At 41.0% G+C, this 23,806-nt stretch overlaps 1 protein-coding gene across 1 annotated transcript in view; it reads left to right on the forward strand.

Annotated features, from left to right (window-relative positions):
- Window positions 1–9,314: 9,314 nt before the first annotated feature.
- The window catches only part of ADAMTS3 (ADAM metallopeptidase with thrombospondin type 1 motif 3), a gene marked incomplete at both ends in the record, with an annotated part of 291,356 nt that continues 276,864 nt past the window's right edge, over window positions 9,315–23,806 (forward strand). Inside the window, 2 exons of the mRNA XM_079705334.1 lie at window positions 9,315–9,383; window positions 10,692–10,719. Of these exons, the coding sequence (XP_079561460.1) occupies window positions 9,315–9,383; window positions 10,692–10,719 (97 nt within the window). The remainder of the gene's footprint in view (window positions 9,384–10,691; window positions 10,720–23,806) is intronic.

A 23,806-nucleotide genomic window follows, 5' to 3' on the forward strand; every position in this document is an offset into this window, starting at 1 on the left:
TGAACTTTTGTAATAATAGCAACCAAATAAGAGCAGTAACAATTTCTCGCTTGATTACATCTGGTTTTTCACCTGGCTAAGAATCTGTCCTGATAAAAACCCCAAACTTCCAGATCAAAGTTCAGTTTTTGTTTTGTTTTGTCTTTGTTTTTCTTCCTAAAAAGCTATAGTCTAAGATTGTGAGTTGTGTTTTTTTTTTAAGGAAAGATAGCCTAGGACTGGTTGTTGATTTCGTAACTAATTTTTCATTTGCTTTGGTGGATTGTTGTCTTCTGCACATTTCCTCTATGTAAATTATTTCCAATTCTAGTCTGGAACATTAATTGCTACTTTAATTAATGCATAGTTTACCCTGAGAATGAAATAATTGATCTTATTGAAAAGTTTTTATGAGGTAAAATTGGGGATAACTTTTGGCAACTCAGTGGAATGCAAAATTTGTTTGTTTTTTCCCTTAAAAAAAAAAACAAAACCCTTATAAACACTTTGTGAAGACTCCCAGTCAATGGACAAATAATATGAGGGTTCAGAAAATTGGTAATAAAATATAAACTCTCTCTGTTAGAAGATTTTGTGAAGACTTTGTGAAGACTGCCAGCCAATGGATAAATAATATAAAGGTTCAGAAAATTGATAATGAAATGTAAACTCTCTCTGTTAGTTTTAACTGCAATGATGTGCAAAATATATTGTGCCTCACCATATAGCAGAACTGTAGTTTTCTGTGTAGTCATTGGATTGAATACCCAGCAGACATCTGACTTTCTTTCTCTGCTTTCAGACAGCATGGAAAAAGTGGAGTATCCTAATCTCAAAAATCTACAGTAAATTTTATTATGGAAATTGCTTTGTTAACTAACAGTAACAATTCTTACTTAAGTGGAGGGATTCTCTCAAATGTAATTTTAATATAGTTTTTTCCCCCCATAGAAACCCTTTCCATCTTGTTTTGACTCTAGTGTAAATTCAGAACACTTAACTAAATTTCTGACTTGAAGGTAATCTACACTCTCCTCCTAAAAGAGAATCCAATTTATGAACAGTAACTGCTAATTTGCTGGATCTCTCCCTCAAAAAGTCCTATTGAGTTCCATTGAAAATGGTGAATCCTATTCTTTTTTTTAAATTTTAGTTTATTTTTTAAAATTAATTATATTTATTTTTTGGCTGCGTTAGGTCTTCGTTGCTGCTCATGGGCTTTCTCTAGTGGTGAGCAGGGGCTACTCTTTGTTGTGGTGCATGGGCTTCTCATTGCAGTAGCTTCTCTTGTTGCAGAGCACAGGCTCTAGGTGTGCGGGCTTCAGTAGTTGTGGTGCACAGGCTTAGTTGCTCCGCGGCACGTGGGATCTTCCCAGACCAGGGCTCAAACCCGTGTCCCCTGCATTGGCAGGCAGATTCTTAACTACTGTGCTACCAGGGAAGTCCTGGGAATCCTATTCTAATATTTTTTAAATGGTAATTCACAGTACAAAAAGTACCATGAGGTACCTCCCAAATGTTTTGTAGCATTGAATCGACAGTTATAAAAAACAACGCATAGTTCTGAAGTTAACAGTTTGATGGCACTTCAAAATACAAGCATTGGTATAATTAGTAGGAGTCAGTTAACTATTTTATTAAATTTATCATATATTTATTGAATGGTCTGCTATGTGAAAAACACTATGTCACATGTATGATTTTGAACCCCTGCCTCTCCATGAGAATACATCGACTATATTCAGTAATCTTAAATTCTCGTCTATTTTATCTGGAGTTCCACTATGTTAGGGTTCCTGACATAGGAACATAGGAAAATCATGGCATCAATGCAAAGTAATCTGATGATAGTTCTTAAGGCTTCTCTAATAAAATAGCTATAACTATGAGGTTATGTCATTGCCATTTTGTAATTTATAGGGAGAATATATATTTGGTCTTCATCCATAGTTCCTGTCTCACAGTTCCCCAAAACCTTGGAATTTCCTGAGCACAAGGAGCAATGGGATAAAATTTGGTCTCTTATCCTTAGTTCCTCAGAATACTTTGGGGAAGGTGACTTTTGGATCCCACCCAAAGGTGGGGGCCTGTTGCCAGGAGAACCAACCGTGTGATTAGAGAGGAACTTTCAGTTCACCCCACTCCACCTGGGGATGGGGGAGAAGGCCTGGAGGTTGAATCAATCACCAACTGCCAATGATTTAATCAACTATGGCTATGTAATGAAGTTTCCATAAAGCCCCCGAAGTACAGGGTTTGGAGAGTGGGTCTGAGGAGGGCTTGGGGGCTCCGTGCCCTTTTCCTATGCCTTGTGCTAGGTATCTCTTCATCCAACTGTTGATTCATATATTTTAATATCCTTTTTTATAATCAAATGGTAATCTAGTGAGTAAACAGGTTTTCCTGAGTTCTGTGAGCCATTCTAGCAAATTATTGGAACGTGAGAAGTTGGTGGGAACCTCTGATTTATAGTAAGTAGGTCAGAAGTGCAGGTAATAACCTGTACTTGGGATTGGCATCCTGAGTTGGAGGGGGTCATAGGAACCTCCAGTTTATAGCCCTTCAGTTAGAAGCACAGGTAACAACCTGGGCTTGAGATTGGCATCTGAAGCTGAGGACAGTATTGAGGACTGAGCCCTTTACATGTGGAATCTGATACTCTCTCTGGGGAGACAGTGTCAGAACTCAGTTGAATTCTTGGACACCCTGCTGGTGCCCTGGAATTGCTTGTTGGTGTGGGGAAGGCTCCACACACATGCAAGTTGGAATTGGGTCCAGGAACCCTTCTGGAATCATATCAAGGAACATTTGGAAGAATTTTAAATTTTAATTGCTCCCTTACTTCTGTTTAAACCCCAGGAAGACTCTGATTTTCTATTATCATTCAGAGTTTCCAAGCACAAATATTCCAAAAACTTGTGGAAAAAGAGAAAAATTATAAAAACAATGGAAGGTAGATAATATTATCTGTTTATGTTAGTTGGGTATAAACAGTTAAATATATTAATTGTTAAGCCAATTGTTAAGCTATTTAGAGTGTTAGTCAAAGATAAGGGCGAAATGAACAATCTTAAATCAAGAAAAAAAAGGAAAATGAGAAATAATTTTTCTTCAAGTCTTGTCCCATAGTGGAATTATTCTTCTAAAAGCAAATGATTGAATAAAAAATCCTAAAGTCCAAATTTACCCTTGTAAGATATTGGTTTTCCTCTGAAGGAAAAGGCTGTGGGAACAACACTGCCTCAACCACTAGCCAAAGCATGAACTTGATGACCTAGTAAGGCTTTTCCATTTCTAATTTCTTGATCCTTGTATTCATAAATTTTCCTGTTTAATATTTTTTTCTTTCAATGGGACGTCCAAAAACTCTTGTGAAAAAGGTCCAAGATGGAAATTGCTTATTCATTGATAGTAGGGGGAAAAGAAAGCATACTCATTTCACTCTGTTGAGACAGTAAATATTCATTCCCTCTTTCATTCAACAAATATTCTTAGAGTGCTTGCTATGTGCCAGGCTCTATTCTATGAGTATGAAATGTTAGTATCCTAATTCCTAATCAACCTAATGCCTTGGTTAAAGAAATAATAATATTAAGAACAATGTATACACAGCATACTTGATTCTCTGATCCACAAATGAAAAATCAGTATTAATTACATAAAACAGGGAAGGGTTACATGTGAGAGGAAAATTCTTGTCCTCAATGATCAACAAATTAATTCTATGTGTGCTGTTATCAGCCCCATTTCCTCATTTTGCAAGTCTTGTAGTTGTGTTCTTTGAGGCTATAGGGGGTGGAGAGTTGGAGAAGATGGTTGATAGGTCTAGCTTTCATGGTCCTATCATGGTCAGTCCCATGTACCTACTCTAATGTTTCCCTGTGTTCGTTCTAGATGTTGAGATCCTTAGGACCTGGAACAAAGCTCAACACCAGGTTGAGAAAAAAGGACATAATTTTCCCTGGATGTGCTCAGGGTGTAGTATTTAAAGTACTCTGCAACTTCTATGGGATGGAAATTGTGCTAGAAACTTGTAATTGAAAGTGAGTAAAGCAGAGGTCAATGCCCTCAAGGAAGCTGCAGTTTAGAGAGGGAGGTGGATATAAATCTAGTCAATTATGATGCAATAAAGTTCTGTACTTACACTTGGAACAAAGGTGAGAATTTTTCAGACTTATCTGGCCATAGGGAAAAAATTAAAAATTGCAATCTATTTAATCAGTATTGTCCAAAGGTCATTAGATATATTACAAATGTGGGAAAGTACTTCATTAAAATTAAAAACTTCTGCTCCCTGAAAGTCAAGGTCAAAAGGATGACAAGCCACAGACTGGGAGGAAATATCTGAAAAATATTTTTTGCAAAAAATAAAGGACTGCTATCTAAAACATATAAAGAACTCTTAAAATGCAATAAGAAAACAAAAAACCCAATTAAAAACTGGGCTAAAAGCTTTTAACAGACACCTGACCAAAGAAGACATACAGATGGCAAATAAGCACATGAAAAGATATTCTCCCTCATATGTCATCAGGGAAATGCAAATTAAAACAACAGTGAGATACCACTGCACACCTATTACAATGGCCAAAATCTGGAACACAGATGCACAAATGCTGGCTGAGATGCAGAACAACAAGAACTTTCATTCATTGCTGGTGAGAATGCAAAATGGTACAGACACTTTGTAAGATAGTTTGGCAGTTTCTTATAAAACTAAAAATACTCTTACCATATGATCCAGCAATCACGCTCCTTGGTATTTACCCAAAGGAGTTGCAAATTTATGTCCACACGAAAACCTGTACAAGGATGTTTCTAGCAGTTTTATTAATAATTGACAAAACTTGGAAGCAGCCAAGATGTCCTTCAGTAGTTGAATACACTATGGTAGTACATTCAGACAATGGAATATTATTCAGTGCTAAAAAGAAATGAACTATCAAGCCGTGAAAAGGCGTGGAGGAAAATTAATATTGCTGAGTGAAAGAAGCCAATCTGAAAAAGCTACACACTACATGATCTCACCTATATGACATTCTGGAAAAGGCAAACCTAAGGAGACTATAAAAAAGATCAGTGGTTGTCAGGGGTAGGGGAGGATGAGTAGGTGGAGCATGGAGGATTTTTAGGGCAGTGAGAATGCTTTGTATGACCCTATAATGATAAATACATGTCATTATACATTTGTCCAAACCCACACAATGTACAAAAATAAGAGTGAACCGTAATGTAAACTGTGGACTTCGGGTGATTATGATGTGTCAACGTAGGTTAATCAGTTCTAACAAATGTACCACTCTTCTGTTACATTTCGGGGGATGTTGACATTAGGGCAGGCTATGGCATGTTTGGGGACAGGGAGGATGTGGGAAATCTCTGTATTTTCCCCCCTCAGTTCTGCTGTGAACCTCAGTTCTGCTCTAAAAAAAAAAGTCTTAGTAAAAAAAAAAGTGTGGGAAAGGTAAACAGCAAAAACAGCAACAAACCTATAAATGAATTCTTTGCTGTAAGAAATGACAAGTTTTTTTATTTTTATGTTTAGTATACAATAAACATTAGGTATCAAAATGTCAAGTTATGACAAGATAGACAACATTGACTTGACAGCATCAAACAGAAAATATACACACACACACAAACCTCTCCGCTTAGTTAATTGCTGCCAACACAAGGATGCACAGGTTAAAATATCCATACATCAATCGACTTCATGAAACTTAAGTCTTAAAGGGGATGATTTCACAATTAGGGAGACTACATACATGTGATTACTTTTGGAATTATTTCTCTACTTAAAACATATTTTGGAAGAAAACATACTCAAAGTATTGCTTTAGTATTTTGTGGGGCACCTATTAGCATCTCCTGGAATTTGCCTTTCTTTGACTTGCGGACAGGAAGAGGAAGGGTCTTATGACTGGAAAGCCAATATGAGCAAGTGTGTGGACGGGGGATGTGGGAACAAACCACTGCTGCTGAAGGCAAAGAAGCCTGCAGGGAAGGGCGGGGATTTGATGCTCCGCAGGCAGGCAGGGGTCAGCTTGTGGAAGGAACTCAGTGACTTCTTTGCCTTTTATTCCTACTGTTATCTCTGGTAAAATGAAAAGTTCATAATGTTTTAGTTGTTTATATTTTCCTACTTTTCTTAGAACTTGCCATATTTCATTATCAGTGGGTTATCTATACATACGCCATAGAGATTCATCTAAGAAAATCTTCATTTAAGCCCTTACTATGTTCTAGACAACGTGCTCACCAGTTTACATGCAAGATTATGTTAATTTTCATGAACGTTTTGAAGAAGCATCATTTAGTAAACCGATTTTAGAGTTGAGAAAACTGAGGTGGAATCTGTATGTGAATCCTACCTATCTCAAAGTTCATGTTACTTTAGTAATGGTCTTCATAATGGCATTTTCCCAAGTGTGTTCCTCAGAGGATAAAGCATGAGAAAAAAGCATTCTGTGGTCACATCAGTAGGAGGACCGGAGTGCACTACATCTCTCTCTTGAACACTCACAATGCACTTAGGATATTAAAGTCCTTGTGAAGTTCTGAAATAAAGAAACCTATTTCATTGTGTTCAGATGAGCATTTCACAAACTGTCAGAGAATTCTTTTTTTTTTTGGTGAAACATTTAATTTTCGGGACATACTTTGGGAAACTTTGTATATTGGGAGAGTCTTATTAATAAGAACTCAACTTATTTAGAATCCAAGAAACATAAACCTTATTATATACTCTCGAATTAATGTTTGTCAGAATGAGGGTCATGAACTCATTGGGTTGTGAAATCAATGAAGTGGATCCTGAGCAGTATTTGGGAAACAAAACAAAACAAAACAAAGCAAAACAAATAAGATAGAAAATATCAGGGTTATTGCATGTAATAAATACTGAATCATGAAAATTTTTACTGGGTCACAGTGTAAAATACATTTCTTTCCATGGTTATGGCCAAAAACATCTAAAGAGACTGCTTTTATGAAAGTCACACGAATTGCTTGTTATGCAGGAGTTATGATGATAACAAATGTCTGAATTTTTATGAAATTAACAAAAAGGACTACAGTAATCACATGGCTAAATACAGTACTTGTTATTACTTAAAATTAGATAATTTTGGAGCTGAAATATCTCATAGAGGGAAAACCAAAATAGAGTTTTAGTGACTTGTCAAGGTCAGACAGCTGTTAGCTGGGCCTAGAACGCAGGGTTTCTGATTTGTACTCTATAATTCTTTTACTTGTCAGCATAAATTGACATAATTTTTATTTATAGAACACGAGGATTATTTCTTTTTAACAAATAAGAAAACCAGGCACAAAATTCAGCAAATCACCCCCAGATAGTAAGTCAATGATAGGTTACAAAAATGCTGAAGGCTTTAATTGAAGGGAAAAAGTAATATAGAGATACTTCAGTGCTGAGGTCTAATTATTATTCCAGCTAATAACTAACTAATTAACATAATACCCCATGTTACTAGGTGGGGTCATTCAGTTGTTTGGTTTCTCACTTGAACATGTAAGTGTCCTGTATATATGATTCTGAGAAGACTTAGCAGATAACACATCAGTGAACACAAACCCTGCCATGTGTAAGCTAAAGATGAAGACTTTAAATAATGAACCAAAGTATTCCCTCCAAACGCACACCATTTTTAAAAAAGAAAAGGAGCTATGACATATGGAAGCATCCAGAAGCTACAAACAGAAGCTTCTACACATTTTATTTTAGGAAGGCCTCTGAAAGGCTCCTTCCAGTTGAAGCCTTGAAAATTATACCTAAATTTGTGCCTATTCACTCTTCTCTCATGGTCTGTTCTGGGGAGGAGGGAGTGTCAGCAACTGGTCAGTGGAGGCTGGAAATATTTCCTTTTCCACCCCCTCTGCTCCCTGGAAAGCGCCCACAAGCGTCTACCCCAGGGAAGCGGGCCTGCGCTTGGCTTCCAGCAAACCCTTCTCAAGTCTCTGGAGCCCAGGTTGGTGCTATCTCCTCCCAGAAAGCTCTGGGCCACAAAGGGCAGAAATCATTTGATAACTTAATCTTGGGGAGAGGAAGAGACGCTGAGGCCTGTGTACTCTAGTGATAAACGGAAGCATCCGGGTGACTCAAGGAAGAGACATGGCATCGTTTAAAACTAGCACAAACTAATAAAGCGTAAACAAGAACTGAAAGGGGGTAGGAACCACCCCTACAAAACGTGGTAGGCGGCTGGTGCCCGGAAGGAGGATGACCGCGTCGTTACGACCTGGAGGTTCCAGGGGTTCCCTCCGGGGACACCCGGCCGGGAGAGCAGGGAAGGTAGAGCAGGAGGTGAATTTCCTAAAGCCCAGGACCGACCCTTAGACCCTCCCCCTTCCTATAATTAGCTCAAAGCCGGTCCCGCCAGTCGGGGCCGGTGGCTCCCCTGGCCCGCCACCTCCCCTCGCCCATGTCGCGGGGAAGGAGAAGATCCCGGGACGGGGGTGTCGAGCCCGGGCCACTCGAGCCCCCTCGCGCGGCTTCAAAGCCTGACCCCGGCTGGGCCGGCTACGGTCGCCGTCCTCCCCACTCCTCCCCGCTCCTCCCGCGCCGGCAGCGCCCGCCCCGGCCGTCCGGGCTGGCGCGGGGGGCGCGGGACCGGGCCCCGCGTGACGTGGGCGCCGCGGGGGGGAGGGGCCGCCCGGGGGGCTCCGGCCGCCTTATTAGCGCCCCGCGGGTCGCCGGCAGCGAGCATACGGCCGCTTCGCGAGCAACAGGAGCCGGCGAGCGGCCCACTCCTCCCACCTCCTCCGCCTGCCTCCTCCTCCTCCCCTCCGGCTCCTCCCGCCCCCACCTCTGTGCGAGCGGCGGAATCGCCCTCTCCCTGCCTCTTTCTCCCGCTCCCGCTCGCTCGTCTCTCTCGCTAATACTTCCCCCTGCTGTGCTCCAGGGGACCCAAGCATTCTCAGCGCTAACCTTAGGGACCCATGGTGCTCGAAAAGCCTAGAAAAAGCCGCTTCGGGCAGAGATAGTTGGAAGCCCCTCGTCCCTTCCCCCTCTCCCGGCGCAGCCCATGCCCGGCTCGCAGCACCTTCTCGCTCCTGCACGCTCTGTTTGGGAGGACGGGGTGAGAAGGTGAAGTGGAAAGAGCTGCAGAGCAGAGGGGCCAGTCTCAGAGCTCAGATTTCATTTTCATTGAAGCAAAGCACAGAAGATCAGTTTTTTTCTGTTTGTTTTTGTTTTAATTCTGCATTTTTTGGGTTCTTTTTTCTTTTTCTTTTTTCAAGAAACTTATTTTGAGGGGGGGTGGGTTTGCTCTGGGCATTTGCTTTGCCCAGTAGTTGAAAAGTGAACTCGACTCGTGATGGTTCTCCTGTCACTTTGGTTGATAGCAGCCGCTCTGGTAGAGGTTAGGACTTCAGCTGATGGACAAGTAAGTGGAAAATAATAACAATAAAAAACTCAAACCCAACCTTTTCCCGAAAAAGTTCCTCCCCTCTTTCCCCTCCTCTCTCTCCTCCTCCCCCCTCCCACCCTTCCCTGTTATCTGGTGCATTCACGGACGGTGTTTCGAGGGCTGGGCGCAGCGTGCGGGGCTTTCTGGGGTGGGGGGTTGAATGGCACGGGAGGTTAGGACTCCCACTTCGGGAGCCCAGGCTTGTCACACCTAGGACTTCACTTTGCGGCATTCGGAACAATTCCTGGTGACAAAGTGCAGCCAATTCGCATCCTCGCCGGGCCATCCGGGTTTCCTCTTTCCGGAGGGCAGTCTGGGCGCCTGAATGAAGTTCTGGACGCTGGGTCCGGGATCCCAGTGCTCTGGTTGCAGCAGCCGGAGTCGGGTTCGCGGGACTTTCTCTCCTCCTCACTGACTCACAGCTTTTTCGGGCAGCCGGAGGCGGGGGTTTCAGGAAGTCCTTGGGCCGGACAGGGAGCGATCCAGTAGACACGTGTCCTGGGAGGACCGCGGCAGGGCCGGGGTTTGACAGTTGGGGAGGGGGGGCCCGGGGACGTTTCCTGCCCTGCGTTTTCCTGGGCAGAGGCTGGAGGCGCCGGCCGCTTTTCTCCCCTCCCCCTCTGCACAACTCCTCCTCTTTTTAAAGCGAAGTTGAGTGCAGCTCTGTTTCTTTTCGACCCAGCCCCCGCCCTTTGGAGACTCAAGGTGAAGCCCGATGCTCTCGGAAGAGTCCTTGAGAAGGCTCAGCGGGATGAGCCGAGCCGTTTGTAGTAAATCACATCAGCACAGGGCCGGTGGGACTTTGGGTACAGAATTTCTCTGTGAGTTTTTGTAGCGTCTCGGGTCTGCCTGGTCTGACCACAGGGTGAAAAGTAGAGAATTGTCTGGTGGATTCCTGACCTCAAATCTGATACATCAGGATTTAGACTTCTTTTTGCACGTGTAAATTCAGAGACTTTCTTTTCTACTCCTGACCCAGTACCCGGAGTTTTCAGAAGAGAATATCGAGTGTCAGTATTTATTTTTTGCTGGCTTCATAAATGTTAAATTAAAATTAAAACGAGCAAACGACACCCTGTCCCAAATTATTATTGAATTGGCTCATGCTCCTGTCACAGAACTTCCTACAAACTGAGGTGCAGCCTTTAGGCACCAATCCCGGTCTCCAGCATCTCCTGATTAGCCAGCTCCTGAAAAGCATTAATGGTAGAAATAAAACGCATGAGGTGATAAGATGAAACCCAGTAACTGTTTCTTTTTCTTACTTTTCCCCCTCCTTTCCAGGCTGGTAATGAAGAAATGGTGCAAATAGGTAAGCCTTGTTCTCAGATGTCACTCTTATCTTAGTAGAAAGTAGGGAATGAAGTAAGCGAAGCAAAATATTGTTTCTGAAATTTCTCCCATTGATGGTTAAAGAAACAATTGGTAGTCCAGTAACATTTCTATTCTTCTCTTCCTCTTTCCGGAGGAGGGTGTCACTTTCCTCACGCTGAGTTGTAGTGATGTAAAAATTCTCCTGCAGTCGGACTTTTCAGGCGTCGATTTATTAACTGTCTTTGGACAAGCCACTGGTAGGTACTGGGAGGGTGATGGAGGGACTGGAAGAAGATATGGAGATAAATTAAATAAACTTTTGTAGCATTAAGAGGAGCAAATCTGATTAGAAGAGAAACAAAGTGTAAGAATGCTACAAAGAAGAGAAAAATGAAGCACAGATGATGGAAAGTTTTCTCTTAAAATTTTTCCAGCTTTGAATAATCCCTCTGATGGCTTTTCTTATGCCATCGCCTTTGAAATAGTTAGCTACTAATGTGTAAGATACCGTTAGGCCTTTTGCAGATAACATCTAAAACCTCGGTATTGCCTGACGATATGGGAATTATTCCCATTTTATGGGTGAGGACACTGAGGCTCAGAGAGTGTGACTTGTAACATGTCCTCCAAAGTCCATGGTCTTTTTCGAAGCTGTTTGTAATAATGTATTTGTTCTGAATGCAGGAACTGAAAGTCATCTGTCAAGAAGCCAGGCTCCGTTCAGTCTTTTCATACACATTTAACTTGGGTTACTTTAAAAGATAATTTTCCTTTTGGCAGAGTGTTAGTCTCTGTAAATTGTGTATTTGTCAGGTGATATGGTAAAGTCATCTTTTAGATGAAAAGATTTTGTTACTGCAGAAGTAGTTACAAATCTTTGCCCATGTGCTTTGTGCCAGGCACAGTGCTAATTGCTTTATGTGCCTTATGTCATCTGTTTCTCACAACTGCACTAGGGGGTAGGGACACATTGTGCCTATTTTAGATTTGAAGGAAATGAAGCTTGAGAGGTTATACAGTAACCTGCTGTAGCGCATAGTGGAGAGCTCAGGGAATTCCATACTTGTAAACTAATGGAGGGACCCCAAGATCCAGGCCCAGAGTATCTGTTTGTAGCCATATGACATCGTGTGTCAGAATGCTCCTTTCTTACTCGGTGCTTAGCATTGTTGGAACTCCTCCACAAGCTTAGACCTCCACAGGAAGTGCAGGACAGACAGGAGGAAAGTGACTGAGAACTGCATTGAAAATACAATGTCTATGAAGAGATATTTGTAATTTGTGGTTGATAGCATTCAGCCATCAACATGTATCTTTTTATTTTTTTTAATTAATTAATTAATTTATTTATTTTTTGCTGTGTTGGGTCTTCGTTTCTGTGCGAGGGCTTTCTCCAGTTGCGGCGAGCGGGGGCCGCTCTTCATCGCGGTGCGCGGGCCTCTCACTGTCGCGGCCTCTCTTGTTGCAGAGCACAGGCTCCAGACGCGCAGTCTCAGTAGTTTTGGTTCACAGGCTCCATACGCGCAGGCTCAGTAGTTGTGGCTCACAGGCTCCATACGCGCAGGCGCAGTAGTTGTGGCTCACAGGCGTAGTTGCTCCGCGGCGTGTGGGATCTTCCCAGACCAGGGCTTGAACCCGTGTCCCCTGTATTGGCAGGCAGATTCTCAACCATCTGCGCCTTCAGGTAAGCCCCAACATTTTTTTTTTTTTTTTTGCGGTACACAGGCCTCTCACTGTTGTGGCCTCTTCCGTTGCGGAGCACAGGCTCCGGACGCGCAGGCTCAGCGGCCATGGCTCACGGGCCCAGCCGCTCCGCGGCATGTGGGATCTTCCCGGACCGGGGCACGAACCCGTGTCCCCTGCATCGGCAGGCGGACTCTCAACCACTGCGCCACCAGGGAAGCCCCCAACATGTATCTTTTTAAAGAAGGATTTTTCTTTCTTTTTTTTTTTTGCTGTACGCGGGCCTCTCACTGTTGTGGCCTCTCCCGTTGCGGAGCACAGGCTCCGGACTCGCAGGCTCAGCGGCCATGGTTCACGGGCCCAGTCGCTCCGCAGCACGTGGGATCTTCCCAGACTGGGGCACGAACCCGTGTCCCCTGCATCGGCAGGCGGACTCTCAACCACTGCGCCACCAGGGAAAACCCCGGATTTTTCTTTTTAACCAGTCTTCAAACAAGTAGGAAAAGAAAGCTGTCTTACTTTTTATTTCTTAAACATTTGATTACTTAAACATCCCAACATTTCGATATGTAAATTAAAAAACTATTTTAAGATTACTCATTCTACAAGGAATAAAATATACTGCTTTGATTAAATTTTCAGATAGACTCAGCATGCTCATATGTAAGAGGCCCTGGGTTAGACTTTGGTCCAGTCCTTCTGCTATTATAAACTACTTTGGTAGTTCTTGTCCTCAGGGAAGAAAGTAGTACAGGTCTGCTTTAATTTGGTAAGAGGGAGATGAGTAACAGCACATAAGAGAAGAGGGCAGGGCACTCTTAGGATGTGTTGCTGAAGATTTATTTGCTCCTAAGTTCCTCTGCTTTATGAGATTTCTTTCTTTTATTATTATCATTTTTATTTACCATTTCCGAATTGAGTTAAGGGAAGAAATAAAGATAAAAATAGATTTGACTCATGAGTCTTGTGATAGCAGAAGTGTACCATTTGGCTTTGGGTTATAATCATTTATGTTGTTCTTAAGAGGGATTTAAAAATATATTTTAAAAATTTGATGTGCAATAATGAGTTTCCTTTCCCCTGTCCCCATGCATCAAGGGATTGCTAACCTGGAGTTTTGGTAAATGTACTTTTCTACATATAGTTAAGTAATTTTTTTCCAATAATTGATTCAAAAGTAGTTTTATATAACTGCCTGGAGGTGCTATTTGATCAATGACAGAATTAGGAAAAAGTCATAAGGTTTGCAGAATTAATGAATTTATATTTATTGATCTACAAATTGGCTAGAGAAGATTCCATGTTTCTGAATAATTTGTGAATAATTTATTGTCTCAAGAAGAGGTAAATATAATTTAGTAACAAACCACAAATTGTTAGGAAGCTAAATTTAAAAGCTCCTTTCTATTGAGATATAATATACATGCAGGGTGGTTCATATAAGTGTACACCTTGCTGATTCTTCACGAAGGGAACACTTCTGGGTATCCAGCACCCAGATCGATAAGGACATTACTAGTGCTTGTGCCACTTTCCTAGCAGGATTCCCACACAAAAGATGACTTGTAACAGGATAAATTAATGTTGCCAGTTTTTAATTCTTTTTATAAATGGAAAAACAATACATACTTTTTTAGTATTTGGCTTAGGAAACCAGTAAAAAATATATATCTGTTATGCTCCAACTGCCTGGAGTAGAGGGCAGTCTGTGATGGGGGCAGGTTAGAACATATTTATATATATATATATATATATATGTCACCCATGAAGTCTGTAGTACGGGACGTGACTTCTTTGCTTTTTTCTCCACCCAGTGGAAAAATGCCCTCTTGGTGTGTGACTCTTGGGAAAACGGGCAAATAGGTTTTGAATTGTCACCTCGTTCTCTGCTCCCTTGTCAATCAGAGAGGAGCTCTCTACCTACCTACCTATCTGCACCCATGTATACATACATACACCCATGCATACATGCATACACAGTGTATAATACACCCATACATACATATACCCACACGTACATACATATACCCACACATATGCACACGTATACATGCACGCATACATACATATAGGTGCATATGTGAATGGGTATGTAATGTGTATATATGTGTAAATGTGTTTCATGAGATTGGTGGACTACTTCTGTGACATATCAGGGAGCTCTTTCATTTCTGACTCAGAATATGGCCTTGGTAGGATGCCTAGAGTAATTGTGGGTAGCTGGCTAGCTGGCCTGATTGGGTAAGGAGGTTTGCTCTGTGACACATGTGGCTTAGGAAATAATCATAGTTCTGTAGAAATTGGAGAATCCAAAAAAGAATTCTCTGAGTCCTTTTGTTTCATAAGCCACGCCTTTGAGATTACTTGAGTGTTATCAGAGGAAGAACCATTGTAAGGCTTTGGTGTTCAGCTGTCTTCCCTCTCCCGCCCCCGCTCTTAGAATTGGGGCATATCCATCTTTCTCTGCCCTATTTCTGTTTCCCAGTTTCAAATTTCATTGCATTTTATTCTTAACCAAATAAAGTTGCTAATTTGTCCTCTCAAATATCTGATTTCCTGAGAAATAATTTTTCATCATTTTCAGGTCCTCGTTTGGTTTTCAAGGTATAGTGTGTCACTGTACCTTCTCCTTGGTATAGAATATGTGTTTCCACTAGTGTAGCCCTTGAGAGAGCAAAGACTTTGTCTTGATGACTGCTGTATCCCCTGTACATAAAACAGAGCTTGGTACCTTGTGTGCTCTCAGATATTTGTTATTCAGTGCATAGATCTAGTAAGCAGGTTATTATCTTACTGGGATTTGCCTGTGTTCTGATTTTCCTAAAATGCTCTTGTTCTGTGCCCCTGTCCAGGTTTAATTGGTCCCCAGGAAAATGAGGATGGTGACAATGGCTATACAATTAATTATTCAATGTTATCAAGGCTCCTTGTGACTTCCTATTGCACCCCACAAAGCCAGGGACTTAGGCTTATCAGTTTTTTATGCTTTTGTGGTTGTGCTCAATAAGTATTTGTCAAATTGAATAGAATTATATGCAGGTTTGGAATGTTCACTAATTTTGCTCTAAAGTCTATTTGGGATAAGTTGCCGTGTTGCTGGCATCAGTGGAAATAAGATAAGCTAAGATTGAAATCTGTCAATCCAGTTTGCCAACAACAATACTAAAAGATGTGGTCTAAAGCAAGTTTAAAGGGATCCCTTGTAAACTTTAGAATTTTAGCCACCTAAGCCATTGTTCTTCCCTGGCACTAAAGATCATACACTTGACTTTACTGATTTAGCTCCCACCTCTCCATAGAGCATCATAATGATTAAAGTTAAATGCTTTAAGCTTCTTAGACGAAGATGTTATTAAATGCAGCATGTTACCTATCACCAGCAACTTACAGCTGGTTAGCTGAACTATTCCTTCCCCATACTTTTACTGTTTTCTTTTTTCATTATACCAAATAATCATAATATTGCTTGGAAATGTTAAGAAATCTTTAAGGTCATCTCTGTTTCCAGGACGATTATCTTTAAGCATTCTTTGCTTATGGGTAGCCAACCAAGATTACCTTGGAAATCCATTAGGGACAATTCCAAATTGCCTGCTAAAATCATGAGTGGTTTCAATATGAAGAGTTTGGTTATACTGCTTGGACTGGATCTATTGACAGTGAAGACTTAAATAGAACCCTACTGCTTCCTCAAAGAGGATTGTTATTACCAGAATTTTGGGAACGCTTTCCTCAGAGTTCCTCTAATAGAGATCAGCTTTTACTTCTAAGCTGTGCTACTTCTATTATAAATTGTTGAGTTAGTCTTTTTAGTTAATCAGTTTTTGTTCTGATTATAGATGATTTACATGTGCCCTTTGTAGTTATCTACTATTTCTGTATCCCCCAGATTTTTGACAATCATCCCAAATATCAAACTTTTGTTATAATTTAGCATATTCTTATTCAGTCTTCTTTTAATACACAGATTATGGGGCTTTTATTGGATACCTGATTTTGTTTGGTTTAATATTTTAATGTAATTTTCCATATCATTACAAACTCCTCATAAACATCATTTTCATCCCATCATACTAATAAACCTTATTTTATGTAATCATTTCCCTAATGGTATCCATTTTCTCATGATAGTGAACATTGCCACACAGTGTTGAATATGGATTATTGCCCACTTTTCCAATGACTCCTTTAGGAGAGCGCCCTAGAAGTTGATTACTGAGTAAAACCAAATTAACGTGATACATTTTGACGAATGCATGACTTTTTCTTTTTTTTTTTTGTGGTACGCGGGCCTCTCACGTTTCTGGCCTCTCCCATTGCGGAGCACAGGCTCCGGACGCGCAGGCTCAGCGGCCATGGCTCACGGGCCCAGCCGCTCCGCGGCATGTGGGATCTTCCCGGACCGGGGCACGAACCCGTGTCCCCTGCATCGGCAGGCGGACTCTCAACCACTGCACCACCAGGGAAGCCCACAAATGCATGACTTTTGAAGATGTTTGTAGGACCTGAATTCCTAGTAGCAATATATAGGAAAGTGTTGATTTAAAATATTTTAATTTTAAATTAGGTTTGGTTCTGCTCTTCTTTCTTTCTTTCTTTCTTTCTTTCTTTATTTATTTATTTATTTATGGCTGTGTTGGGTCTTCGTTTCTGTGTGAGGTCTTTCTCTAGTTGCGGCAAGTGGGGGCCACTCCTCATCGCGGTGCGTGGGCCTCTCACTATCGCGGCCTCTCCTGTTGCAGAGCACAGGCTCCAGACGCGCAGGCTCAGTAATTGTGGCTCACGGGGCCAGTCACTCCGCGGCATGTGGGATCCTCCCAGACCAGGGCTCGAACCCATGTCCCCTGCATTGGCAGGCAGATTCTCAACCACTGCGCCACCAGGGAAGCCCCGGTTCTGCTCTTCTTGACATTTGAACATAATTTTAAAATATTTGGTTATTCAATCTCTGAAAGATGCAATGAATTAATCATTTTCTAGTTACCACGTACCTCAAAGTACGAACCATTGTATTATAAAAATGTTTTGTAATTTTATCAGTACTCTAAGAAGATTTGTCCACCTCATAGAACAGAATTTGAGAGTTGTGTATTCTTTAGAATGGATAGTAAAGTGTGGGAAAAGTTCCCTAGCTTAGGAATCTCTGTTCCCACATGTAATTCATCCATCCTAATTTTCTGAATGCATTTACATGACTTTGCTGACTAACTATAAATTCCTGGAAGAGATTTTGTGGTAAAATATCAGTCTCTTGTTTATAAAAATGAGTTCCACAAATTCAGCATGATGAATCTTTATGGAATTTAGAACAAATTGTGAGCAGCATGAAACAGTCTGTCTTGTTCTTGAAGTGACTGATAAAACAAAAATAATATTTAGGAAACTTGTAGAAAGTAAAATAGGATTAAACATATGAATCTTCAAATATTTAGATAATAAATCATATTTCCTACAATTTTTCTTAATATTTAGTACATATATTTTTATATGTACGAATGCACACAAATAAAAAGAATGATTGAAATAATTATTCATATGAATTTGTGTTCTCTTTCTTTTATATGTAAAAACCTCTCTTTTTTACATGTAGAGCCCATTCCTTAATCTAAAAGCTAACCAGTATATGCATTAGAGGAACTATTAATATTCATTGCCTCTCCTCCATCAAATGGTCAGGGGCACAGACTCTGTGTACTGTGTGGTTTAAAATCCTGACTGCAACACTTTCTAGTCGATGACCTTAACCTCTCAAAGCTTCATTGTCTTGTATGTGACATAGACATACTACTCTTACTTACTTCACAGAGTTTTAAAGGATTCATAAAATGCTGGCACATGGTAAGCAAGCTAGAATAATAGGTATTATTATTAGTATGTCTTAGTCTTGTGCTTTTAAAATTTATTTATTATTTAATTTAATTTATTTATTGTTTCTGGCTGCATTGGGTCTTCGTTGCTGTGCACAGGCTTTTCCCTGGTTGCGGCTAGTGGAGGCTACTCTTCGTTGCGGTGCGTGGGCTTCTCATTGCGGTGGCTTCTCTTGTTGTGGACTATAGGCTCTAGGTGCACAGGCTTCAGTAGTTGGGGTTCGTGGGCTCTAGAGCACAGGCTCAGTAGTTGTGGCACACGGGCTTAGTTGCTCCGCGACATGTGGGATCTTCCCAGACCAGGGCTTGAACCCGTGTCCCCTGCATTGGCAGGCAGATTCTGAACCACTGTGCCACCAGGGAAGCCCAGCCTTGTGCTTTTAAAAAACACTTTTACTCAAGGAGAGCTGCCTCATTCTAGTCCATACATTTCTGATAGGTCTGCCTGCCACTGTGGCTTTCCAGTCACCTTAATTTAGTGTGTCATGGACTTGTACACTATCCAGCCACTCAGCTCACCATGTGACAGCTCTTTAAGAGTTCTATTTTCATGTATTATCTTCACGTTGGTATCTCAGTGTAGTGTTGCTTAATTCATTGGAATATAGCAGTAGAGGGAGGAGTTGAGTAAGGAATAGTGCAAAAAGTTATTCCACACCAACTATATTTTGTGTATACTGGACATAATTCTTTCTTTTCTTTTCACCTTATTTATTGAAATTCCTTCTTTCCATTTCATTGAGAGAATGTTCCTGTATTAATTGTGATTCCTTTGGATGCAAATAACAGGAACCCAGTTGACAGTGGTTAAGGAAGACAGAATTGATCAGGTAATCAAAGTCAGGTATAGCTGCATCTAGGGCTCAAATAATGTCAGGAATCAATCTCTCTCCCCCCCCTTCCTCCTTCCCCTCTCTGTCCCTCCCTCCTCTTCCCTCCCCCACCTTTCTTTCCTCCTTTCCTCCCTTTCTCCCTTCCCTCTTTGTTTCTCTCTTACTTTTCCTCTGGGTTGGCTTTCTTTCTCTAGTAGCATAAGATCGTGACTATCCAAGTTGTGGCAAAGACTGTCACCAGCAACTCTAGGCTATCATTACCCCACTAGACAGAACACTTCTGTTCTGGCTGCTCCAGTTAATAGCTCCTGGTAGGGCTTTTATTGGCTACCTGGCTTGAGTCATAAGCTTATTCTCAAACCATGAACGGTGCTCAGTGATGCAGTGCTCTGAAAAGCCTGGATTGAGATGTTTCACTCTTGACTGACAGGGACTGAGAGTGGAGTGTGAGATGGTTAACCTGAGGGAAAACTGGGGTTCAGTTAAAGGACAAGGAGGGGCAGATGCTGGGCAGCACACGTATGCAATAACGTCACAGCTGTGAGGACTTCCGCCACATCAATGGGAGCTGTTGGCTGTGGCAGGCAGAGGAGTGGACCCCCAAGATGTCTGTGTTTGAATTCCTGGAACCTGTAAATACATGACATGGCAAAGAGGAATTAAGTCTTCAGGTGGAATTAAGGTTGCTAATCAGTTGACCTTAAAATAGGGAGATTATCCTGGATTACCTGTTGGAAAGTCCTTATAGATGGAAGGGGTAGGTGAAAAAGACTTGGTTTGATGTTGCTGGCTTTGAAGATGGAAGGAGGGAACCTTGAGCCAGCGCACGCAGGTAGCCTCCGGAAATTGAAAAAGGCAAGGAAACAGATCATTCCTAGTGCTTCCAAAAGAAATGCAGCCTGCTGACACCTTGCTTGTAGCCCTGTGCAACCTATTTCAGACTTTTGACCTCCAGAACTGTAGGATAACGTATTCATGTTGTTTTAGGTCGCCAAGTTTGTGGCAGTTTGTTACAGCAGCAGTAGGAAACTAAAACAGCAGCCTAGTGGACTGTCCTAGTTTCTCATACTTTTTGTCAAACCATAAACCAGACTATTTTAGATTTGGAAAATATAATTACCACAAGTAAAGTTTCAGTGAAAACCTTTAAAGCTACTATCCGCATTTCTTATCTGTCATATTTTCCCCAGCCTTTGGCCCTAGGGACAAATGCTAATTTTCCTGGCTTTAAATTCTAGACTCAATATTAGTCTTCAAAAGAATTATCCATCAAAAAGTTGTAAGACATATGAGAAATATTAATTTTTAGAATGTCTAATATTGCTCTTGAGTCTGTAAAATTTCCAATGATGATAAATATAACCAGTAGAAGTGCTTCTTTAAAAACTAAGATTGGAATGTTAAGTGTTTGGCATTTGGGCCTCACTTAAAAAAAATAAATCTCTACTTGTTATCCTGTTATTGATTATTTGATCATTTTAAGATGTAGCAAACGAAGAAAATACTTGGATATTTTTCTTTAAAACAGTTTTCTTAAAAGATCTCCTCTTACCTGATTTCATGTTCTGGAATGCTGGAGAATGTGCTGTTCTTTCCTAAATGACTCTCTTGAACATAAATATTGTGCAATTGCAACAAATATTTATAAAAAAGCCAGATTTAAAAAATGAGAAGAATTTTAAAGTTCACAACTATTTGTTCTTTCTTAATAATGAGCAAAAGCAAAGCACCTCCCCCCTCCCCCCCAAATAGCTATGAAAATAGGTTTGCAACTAAAATAAAAGACATCAAAGTGTTTCTCTGCCTTGTGGTGATAAGAGCCTAGAGGAGATGAAGTGAGGAAAAAGGAATTTGGCTGCATTCAGAATTTCAGCATGTGTCACAATTAATTTTTAATTGCCTTTGAGAGAAGACGTGTCCCCTTCTCTGTTAGCGTTTCCAGCTTTGGTGAGCCCTGTGGCATATGATGTCCTCTTTAACGTCCACTCTTCACCCCACTCACATCTTTCCTGGAGCAGCTGGCTCCTGTCATTTCTGATGAAAGTCATTCTCTTACCCTTGGCTCAGGATTTGGAAATGTTGTTGTTGGAGCTGCTTCTTTAGCAGATCTTGAAAATGCTTATTTGATTTCATTCTTGTGGCCAGATTGTTGCATACTGAGAATTTATACCTGATAAAGGAAATTGCCTGTGTGACTGCCTCTAGTGTAGAGCAATCAGCCAATTCTCGGGAGAGATTCCCAGTCCCTGGGTTGGGTAATGGAGCATGAGTTGTTACAGCCAGTCTAGACTTCAGGCCATTTGTTGACATGGAGCTTAAGATCCCTTCTAACCACCAGAACCACTAGATTTGTGTGGGGCTGGAATGGGGAGAGGCTTGAGGGGTGCTGGGACACGGAAGGAATCTGATATTGACTTCCTTCGTGTACAGCTCTAGCTAGATGATGATGGTGATGGTGATAATAACACCAGCTAATTTTTCATTTATTGAAATGTTATTAGATGGACTAAGCCCTTTATGTGCCTTATCTCTTCTTCCTATTTTACAGGTAACCTGTCTGAGCCTTAGTTTTCATAATTTCAAGCTCATGTGCCAAAGAGCACATGAGATTGAAACCAGCCTTCAAATGCAGTGCTTTTTGACTCCAGACCTTTAGTATTCAACCATCATACCCTGCCCCCTTCTTTGCTTGGAAATTAGAGCCACATTGCATCAATCACAAGTATTCCAATATTCTGTGTGCCTGGGGTAGATTTGGTCTTAATTAGATCAGCTAAAAATTGCCGTGATATATGAGACTTTGTACTGCAGCCATTTTAGGTCCTAGCAATGTTGATTGTACGACTGAAGACTTCTCTTCTCGTGCTGTTCTAGAGTGTGGTCTTTGTAATGTGCTGGGGACACCTAGTCTCTTCTAGGAAACATTTATGTAGTGTTCTACAACATACTTAGAAGGATACCAACCTGCCTGTCCTCAGTTGTGAGCATATGTGGCTGAATGCGTGAAGGAGTATAGATGATCCCAAAGCCTGGGCTACAGGGTGATGCTGTGAGAGCACTCCTTCCCAGGAATCCCCACTTCCAAAAATAGCCATTAATTTCTCTTTTCCCCAAAGACTTATGTACACTGGGGACATTTAAACACATTTAAGATCATACCTCTGCCCCAAAGAGCTTAAAATCTCTGAAAGGACAAAACATAAACATATAATTTTTCACCCATAGGGATTTTTATAACTGTTATGCAGGCAGTGCACAACAGTCAGAGCTAGGAAGTTTAGACCCTGAAGTCTGTACTTTAGGCAGTTTAACAGGGCAGGTTTCATGGAGAAGATGGGGCTTGGGAAAGGCCATGAAGGCCGGGTTAGATTTGCATACATGGAGAGAAAGCAACAGACCTTTCCCCCGGTTGATGCAGTAGAGTAGGGCTCTAAAGGCAGGAGTGATTAAGCTAGTGAGCACATTGGAATGTTTCTGTAGGTTATATGGGAGATGATGTCGAAAAGAAATTAGGGACAGAATGCAGAGGGCCTAAAAATGATAAAGTTAAGTTTTGATTTGGGTTAAATTACCTAACTTTGAGTTTAGTTTCTTATGTGTGAAGCGAGGGGATTTGATTAGTAGATGGTCTTTTAAGCAATTTTCAGGTCTGATATGGAAATACAGATATCAATTTTCTGAATTTATTTTATCCTAAAGTAATGATGAGCCAGTTGAAACTCTTCATAAAGAATAACAGGGTAATATTAATACCTAGCATTTATTGAGCACTTACTATGTGCTGGATACTGTGTTAAGCACTTTGGATTAGGCCATTTAATTTTTACAACAAGCCTATAAACTAAATACTGTTGCCCTAATTTTTTCAGGTGGGTACTGACATAAAAAGGCTTAAGTGACCAGAATCACAAAGGTAGTGAGTGGTAGAACCTAGGCATATTAGACATAAGGCTTCAAGACAATTTTTCTGGCAGTAATTTAGAAAATATTCTGATACAATGTATACGGCATTTGGTAGTGAGAAATTATATGGGGGGCATTTGGACTTGGTACTTGCAGCTTTTCAGTGTGAGGTGATGAGAACTTGAAGGTGATTGGAAGAAAGGGGATTAATTTGAGAGAAATTTTAAGGTGAGATCAGTAGGACTTGAATGATATAAAGTGGGGAAAAAGTTGAAATGAAGTCAGGTTTTTTAGCGTGGGAGTTTGGGAGAATCAGCACATCATGAACAGAAATAGTGAAGTCAGGAAGACAAGATGAATCCTCAGGTGAAAATGAGAAGGTTGGTGTAGATACTTTAAGGGTGAAGAGAGGGTATGACACCTTCTTCTCAACACAGTGAAACTGACCCATTCAGGTTTCAGTTTGAGGCAACTTTTCTTTTTCTTTAACCTGTATTTACTGAGGGTGTGTTACATGTAAGTATCATGCTAAAACACAGACATGTGTAAATGGTCCAAAGCCTCAGAAATGAGTAAAATTTGGAAACTATTAGAAAAGTCTAACATGGCTGACATTAAAACAGAAAGTCTGACTAGCTCAAAGGTCTTTAAGTATATGGAAGCACAGAACATTGGGTCCTTAAATCCTTTGATGTAAGTTGTGTGCAATATTTGTGTTTGTGTGTGAAAAGAAGTACATACATATCACACATACACATGTGCACAGATACACAGGAAGGTGGTTTTTTTCATGCAGTGC

The sequence above is a fragment of the Hyperoodon ampullatus genome (assembly GCF_949752795.1).
Source record: "Hyperoodon ampullatus genome assembly, chromosome: 1".
NCBI classification, from domain to species: domain Eukaryota; kingdom Metazoa; phylum Chordata; class Mammalia; order Artiodactyla; family Ziphiidae; genus Hyperoodon; species Hyperoodon ampullatus.